At 38.6% G+C, this 8078-nt stretch overlaps 1 protein-coding gene across 1 annotated transcript; it reads left to right on the plus strand.

The window, feature by feature from the left end:
• The first annotated feature begins 2268 nt into the window (after positions 1 to 2268).
• LOC140460840 (calcium homeostasis modulator protein 4-like) lies at positions 2269 to 7856 on the plus strand. The gene is made up of 2 exons (XM_072555521.1): positions 2269 to 2852; positions 4728 to 7856. The coding sequence occupies exons 1-2, from the start codon at positions 2304 to 2306 to the stop codon at positions 5121 to 5123; spliced, it is 945 nt and encodes a 314-aa protein (XP_072411622.1). The 5' UTR covers positions 2269 to 2303; the 3' UTR covers positions 5124 to 7856.
• Positions 7857 to 8078: the final 222 nt, after the last annotated feature.

The raw sequence follows: 8078 nt of genomic DNA on the forward strand, positions 1-8078 counted from the left end.
TAGCTGTCTAGAATTGCCATATGCCTCCTTCTTATTCTTGACCAGAGCCTCAATTTCTCTAGTCATCCAGCATTCCCTACAATTACCAGCCTGTCCTTCACACTAACAGGAACATACTGCCTCTGGAATCTTGTTATTTACTTTTGAAGGCATCCCACTTTCCAACCATTCCTTTACCTGCAAACAGCCTCTCCCAATCAACTTTTGAAAGTTACTGCCTAATAATGTAAAAATTGGCTTTACTCCAATTCAGAACTTTAACTTTTAGATCAGATCTATCCCTTTCCACAACAATCTTAAGATTAATAGAATTATGATCACTAGCTCCAAAGTGCTCCCCCACTGACACTTCAGTCACTTGCCCTGTCTTATTTCTCAAGAGAAGGTCAAGTTTTGCTCCTTCTCAAATAGGTACACCCACATACTGAATCAGAAAATGTTCTTATACATACAAGAAATATGACCTAACAAATTATTAAAGTTCAACAGGTTATACTTCTTATTTCAACCATTGACAATAGAGCACGTATAAACCCATACTGGATTCCTCTTGTAGATTTTTCAAATCTCTTTAAAATTAACCCATTAATCAAAGTGAATACAGATCTCCAGGTCAGGTCAGATTTAAACCCTCATGGATGAGAGGTAGGGACACTATCACTGCACCACAGGAACAAGTTTTAGCACATGCCAGATTAATAAAGCACCTGTAAGCACCTGATGCATAAAGCACCTGCAGGCAAACTTCAGTAAGTTCTGCTTTTTTGCTTCCCAAATGGTCATCAGTTTTACTCTTTAATTATAAATAATAAAATAACAGCTAAGTTCTATGTAAAAATATGATCGAATATGCAATTTTCAAACAGGACCTGAATAACATCTACATGTTTTGAGCAATGTGTCATCTAATTGCATCTGGATGGTTGGTTTGCAATGTAATGTGATACCGACTGCAATTCCCATCACTGGCTGAGGTTACCATGAAGGACTCTCCTTCTCAACTTCTCCCCTTGCCTGAGGTATGCTCACTCTCAGGTTAAATCACTACCAGACGTCTCTCTCTCTCTCATGAGAGAGCCGCCTAGTGGTCTCGTGAGACTATACGACACAACAAAAGAATTATGTTTCACTCAAAACATAAATTTGGTCTTGACACCCTACATCAAAACTCCATACAGAACTAGTAGTTCTCCAATGAATTTGCTGGCTCTATTACCATAGCAATGTATTAATCAGTTAACTCATGCTGCTGGCTCACCAAATGCATTATAGAAATAATTTATTGCTCGGAATTCACTGAGACCTTATATGGTCAAATAAATGGGATTGTTTTCATTGGATAAGACGTACATTTAAAAACAATTCCTTGATTCATGTTCACAACTAGAGATGACCATATGAATTTCCTGAATTTAATTTATACATGCCCACAGCATTGAACTACAGGAATGGAGAGTGTCAGCTTGATAAATGGAAGTAAGGTCTTTCAAATGAGAAAAGGAATCATTAGGATTGGCACAATGAGAGTACTTATTCTGCGCTGGGTGTAGAGAACAGCACAGCACAATCTGAAAATTAGTCTAGAGAAACAAAAAGAGAGAAAACAGAAACACTTTTTGGTGCAGTCTGTAGTGAACAATCTACCACTGTTTCCTTCTAAAGTCTGTGGACGCTGCATTAATTTGAGACATTCAACATGCTTTTATAAGGCAAGAATATCATCCCATATGGATTCGCAGCCCTAAATGCTTTTTGCTAATCATTCAGTCATCAGGAAAAATGGACAGTTGTCCCACAGTTTTTGAATTTGCTATCTTCAATACAAATTTAAATAAATGAATGAAGTTGCTCCTGATGCAAATTCGCTGTTCACAAAGTAGTCTTTAATTCTGAATGACAAATGAGACATCTCAAAATGAGCTTATAATGATTCTAAACTGAGCTTCATTCTCCTGTGGATTCTCTTCGTAGTCTAGAATCACACTTGAATTTGAATTAGAAGTTGGAAAGTCATTTCATCAGCAAAGCAGTCAGTGGCTAGAAATTCAAATAACTCTCAAAAAGGATGAAGACGAACTAACATAGTCCCTGTTCTCTACTAATTGCAAAATATCTTGTTATAGTCATGAGAAGCAAATAAGATATTTCCACAAAGGAAGTGACACCGCGCCTTGCAAAGAAACTGAACTCGTTGCGTTTCCCATCTCATTCCTGAAGAGGAGACAAAGTAAGTCTCACCTACTCGTGTAGCAGCTGTAGGGAATCTAATCTAAAAAAAGGAGAGGAAAGCCAAAGTTTTTAAAATGCCGATTACTAAGCTCCTGACATTTTGGAAAGGCAGGGAGAGGATGACTCTGAATGCAGTAATCGCACTGATAACAATTTTTAGTCAACAAGCATTTTCGTTCTTCACCTTCAATTGTCCATGCAAGACAAGATTGAATCTATACTATGCCCTGGCTTTTATTGGAGTCCCCGCACTGGTCCTGTTGATTCTTGGATATGCCATTAATAATCTGACCTGGAAATTAATCATGAGTTTTAGAGGTGGAGCCAAAGTGGAGCTTAATAGTTTCAAACTAATCTGCTATGTCCTGTTCAGTATAACGGGAACAGCTGTCATCGCTCCAGTGACTTGGGTGGCAGTCACCCTGTTAAATGGCTTATATTATCAGTGCGGCATGAGTGAGTTTTTGTCAGTGAGTAACTGGAATGTGTTCCAGAACATCACCCTCCGTGAGCGGAAGGACATTCTCGCTCGCTTTCCCTGTCTGAAAGTGAGCATTAAGGAGATACGAAATATCAGCGAAATAAGAAATGAAGGCAATCGCATTCTCCTGTATCAGTCCCAGGTACGTGCGGCTGGACCAGTGATTTGTTTTTGATGCGAGTGAACAACTGAAATGTTAATTCTAGCAATGAAAGGAACTGTGTGTTTTCGTGTTTCTAAAATCATTAAATTTAATTATATTTGTTTACCAGACATCAAATTTACATTTGTCACATTTAGCAAATCTAGTCTGATTCTGTAATGATAACGAGCCTTTCATATAAAAGAGGAAGCATGGTTTTTTTTACTTTAGTGAATTCCAACCTATTTTTCTGAACTCAGAGATAATCCTTTTACTCGGAGACTGAAGGCGGGCAACGTGAGGGCAAGGGAGGGGCCGGAAGAGAAGGATTCGCGCAGAATTGGGTCAGCGATAGAGTGCGCCGTGGACGGCAGTATTCTGGATTAGTGGTGCTGGAAGAGCACAGCAGTTCAGGCAGCATCCAACCAGCAGCGAAATCGACGTTTCGGGCAAAAGCCCTTCGTCAGGAATAAAGGCAGTGAGCCTGAAGCGTGGAGAGATAAGCTAGAGGGGGGTGGGGGTGGGGAGAGAGTAGAGTTGCAGTGGGAGAGGGTCTCCCTGACATTCTTGTAGAGAGAGGAGGAAAACTTCTTCAAAAGGCAGGCATCCTTGCAAGCAGTAGGCAACACTTCCCCGGGTGAGGAAAGAGGAAGTTAGTTGCTGTGTCGATTGTATCATGAAACAGAGAATGGAATTAAATCCTTACAGGAAGCACGGTATGAGGAAATACTGCCCAGGTCGTTGTGGAAGTTGGTGTATTATAAGAATATTAGTATAAAGTCAAGCGAGGACGTTAGGTGTTTTCCCGCTTTTGGGAATATTTCACATACCTCACATAACTAGGACACGAATACCCTTACCAGAAGAACACCTTTCATTTGGCATTAGTGAGACAAATTGAGGGAGAAATTGAGAGGACAAATTCACACTGATACAGGAGCCTGGTGGTGACCTAGATTGTTGGACCTTTGTTCAAATAGACAGCCTCAGGTCACTCAGGCTGTTCTGCGGAAGGAGGTGGAATGCATGTGCAGAGGAATTGGGTTTCTATAGTAAGGCAGATATACTAGAGTCAGGAAATTGGACATTTTGGAAAGTGTGTTGGAAGGGAACAGAGGGAGACTGTGTGTCGATGGAGACTAGATAGGAGGAAAAAAACTCAAGACTGAAAGAAATAGGTTCAGTGCAACAGGAACAGGCTGATGCAATGTGTCAACCAGGACAGAATTGTGTTTGGATTTTTTGAAGGAGGTAGAAACAGACTGTTTGGTGACGACAAGGTGGAGGTTGTGGAGGGTGAATCTCCTTTGGAGATTATGTCAGTGACAGTCCTGGAAACAATGCCTTGACATTTAGTGGTTGGATTATGGTCCACAGCAAGATAGAAATAAGTGTGAGAGTTAACACTTAGCATACTCCACCTAGGAGAGGTTAAGAGTCCAACAGCAGCATCCTTGTCAATAAAATATTCAGGGTTAGACCAAAGTGAACAGACTGCGGGCAATTCAGAGAGAGACAGGTTATAGTGAGTATGAGATTAAATAAAATGAAATGATTGAATTCACCGATTATTTGTAATTAAAAGATTAAGGGCATTAATTTGAATTGGAATAAAAATCAAGGAAGTTCTAAAACTGGCTGCCAACTTGCTATCACTTGTTACATACTGTAGCACAAATTCAAAATTAGCCTAAGTGTCCAAGGGACACTCAAATTAGTGTCATTTAATATATCACCTAATTTCAACTGGATCTGATTACAGTATATCGGTTGTGCAATAATTAAGTTAGATAAAAATCATATCCATGGAATTGACCGCAAAGATTTTCAGATAATTTGTGTATTTCTCACATTTTTTTTTATTTTTGATTGTAGGTGGCTGGATGGATTTTAATTGCTTCTGTGACTATCATTGCTTTTCTGACTTTTTGCATTCCAAGATATTGTTCTCCACTCAGTTTTGTGCACCTAAACTACTGGGCACAGTTCCTAGAAAATGAAAGTTCACTCTTTCAGGAGACTGCTAAAAAACACTCTCAACTCTATGCTTCGAATCACATCAAGAAGTTCTTTGGGTTTATTGCACAGGAAAGTGAAGTGAAGAAAATCCGCTTGCCTACCAGAAGGGACTGGAGAATGATCTCTGGCATTAATATATTCACTAAATTGGAGCATGACCCCTGTCAATACAGTCTCCTGCATACATGGGCTGATGAAACAACTGCAGGTGGTGACTATATTCCAGTAGATGATGTGGTGTCTGAAGCATAAATTTTAATTGAATTTCCTTGTGAACACAAGCATAATAGTCACCCCAGAAATATATCCATTCTGACCTTATGGTGACCTGATTAAAGTTTGCAGATTCTGCCACATGCTTAACAGGTTTTGCTTTAAACTCTCAGAAGTTGAGTTGTTAAGATACTTATGAACTCCCGACATCTTGACTTCAGCTCTACCTACTTGCAGCAAAATCCATTGACGTGTTTCTTCTAAGATGATCTCTGTTTTCTCAATCAGTCAAAAGCAAGGGTCTCTCATAAGTCAACATATGACAGAACACCAAGTAGAGCAATTGCTTTGGGAGCTTGGTGTCATGAACACAAGCTGCAAGTTCCATCCAACAGAGCTAGTTTTGTGTAATTATCACCTCAGTACTGAGCAAGTTTACTTTGCAGTGGATGCTACTGTTGACCATCTTTCTTGCTATGAGATTTGGGAAATCTTGCAAAGCCAGCAGTGGTAGAACATCTCCATTGATTTTGATGTGCCAGCTGCAGGATGTTCAAACCTCTAAAGGGTACAAGAGTGTGGGGATCATTGTAGCCAAATAAACCATGATCTTAGTCTCAGAGCTTTAAACTCTCTTTCCCTCAGTTTGCTGAAGGCTAAGCAGGATACATTTGAGACAATGATAAATTTTGTCATTTATGTATGGCTGCATTAGGGGGAGGCTCCTGAGAAGTAGAAATTGGTCCACCTGAGATTCAATTATATAGACACTGACTATTTCAGTGATCATTTTTAATGTTTGAGGGGAGACATTTGATATCAACTACTTCAGTTGAGAACCAGTTGCCCTGACATTCACAGACATTTTTTCAGCAGTAGCTATCATTACTGAGTGGAAATCTTGGCCCATTTTCATTTTCCTTTGATCAGGGTGGCTTGTTGTATAGCAATCATTGCCTTAGCTCAGAAAAGGCTAAGGCATTTGAACTTAAAAATGTGTTGCTGGAAAAGCACAGCAGATCAGGCAGCATTAAAGGAGCAGGAGAATCGACATTTCGGGCATAAGCCCTTCTTCAGGGCATTTGAACTTCAGACTCACCAGGTATAGCTCAGTTACACTGGCTAGTTTTCTCAAACTGAATGCTTACGTGTGGCATGTATGAAGAAATGACTGGAATGCTGAATGAAGCCCCTGAGAATGTAAGCAAATGTTACTTATTGAATAGTCCCATGTTCAGGGTTACCTTTTATAATTCACTTAGAGTATTAACTTAGCAGTTTTTGTGGTGCATTGTCAGCGTCCTTACCCCGGCACAAAAACTTAGATATAAGTCCTGTTTCTGGACTTGATAGCCACATATTTCATTCATAATGTGGACTGACTAACCAGGTTTAATTACAACTTATAATTTTCCCAATGTTGGCAGGCCTGCTCATTTACTGAAACAGGCAACATCAGACAAACACAATGCTTGAAAGATATTCATAAAATAATCTAGTAGAAGACCAGGTTTATCAATACCCTCTTTGTGGTTGTACCTGAACAGAGAGAGAGAGAGAGAGTAGCAATTTGCTTTTAAATAGTATCTTTAATGTACTAAAAAAAATCTCAAGTAGCTTAACAGGAGTGTTTCAAGTTTAATTTGACTCTAGGTCACAAAAGGAGATATTCAGAAAGATGATCAAATTGAGACAAAAACATAAGTTTCCAGGTGCAACATAAACAGGTGATTGGAAGTTGAGAACAAGGACTTGGGCTGTGCAGATTGGCTTCAGTGGAGAGAAATTAGGGCAGAACCAAAGTTGGAATCCAGAATGGCAGTAATTATGAATGTAACTACAACGAGGGGGAACATTGTGACCAGTTACTTCAAAGTGGATTTTGGAGGAGCACTCCTTAATCTAAATTCAGTTGTTATTCTCCTTCTTGGTAGTATCTAGCAGGAACTGTCTTGCCTTGGATTTCCTGAATGCAAACAAAGCTGGGAGTTTTGTCTTTACCCATTATGCAATTAGCTCACATTTGTCTAGAAATATGTATATGCTGTTTGCCAAACCTTTTGGCACCTTCGTGGTTTTTATGAATAGTGTGTGAAATATGTAGGGTATATATTAGTTTAAGAGTTTGAATTTCAAAATAGTTGCTTTTGTGAAGGGAGTTTCTTTGTAGGACTGTCCTTCCAGAACAGTTCCCTAATCCAGTATGTGTCCATGACTGTAAATGGAATAAAATATTTGTACTGGGTATTTATGATAGTCTTCAATGTTTACTCAACCTATTACTTTGTTTTCAGTTGGGAATAATCAAGGACTGATTTGAATTTAAAAAACCTAGTAACTGAACATTTTAGGGCAATTCATAAACTGGACTGGGATCAGAAGTCAGTTCTATTTTAGAAAGGGAGATTTTCAAAGCATTCAAGGACAAATTACCTCAGCTTTTAAATTGAGCACTTTTTGAACCAGGAGTATTTGGTTATAAATCCGCAGTTAATTAAAAGTTGAGCAAGTCGAAGGTATTGGTTTTGTCAGTATTCATGTAAGCAGAGTCCACAGTTGACAAACAAAAAAAAACAAGAGTGAATCAGTTCATAGAATTTGAAATTACCTTTCAATGTCAGATTTTTAATGGATTTGAGTATTTAAGTAATAGTGTCAGGAAGCCGGTTGAAACTTTGTTTTGCTGTAAGTTTTAAGATCTTTCTACTAATGTTTCACATTGTGTTTTTTAATTCTTTGTGTGCAATAAAAGTTTTTGTCCTGTTAAAGAAATTCTGCAGTCTCATGTGCTCTGACTGACCACCATATTAACTAATTGCTTTTTAAAAGATGATCTATCAACCCAAATTTCATCTGGGTATTTGACTTGTACCATCAGCTAGGATCACAACAATAATCTAAACAGCATCAAAAAATAATAATTTCCAGGCCTATCCAGTTTAACACAGTTATCAGTTCACAAGTGAATCAATGCAATTTTATATTAAAAACTAA

The sequence above is a fragment of the Chiloscyllium punctatum genome, chromosome 3 (genome assembly GCF_047496795.1).
Source record: "Chiloscyllium punctatum isolate Juve2018m chromosome 3, sChiPun1.3, whole genome shotgun sequence".
Classification (NCBI taxonomy): Eukaryota; Metazoa; Chordata; class Chondrichthyes; order Orectolobiformes; family Hemiscylliidae; genus Chiloscyllium; species Chiloscyllium punctatum.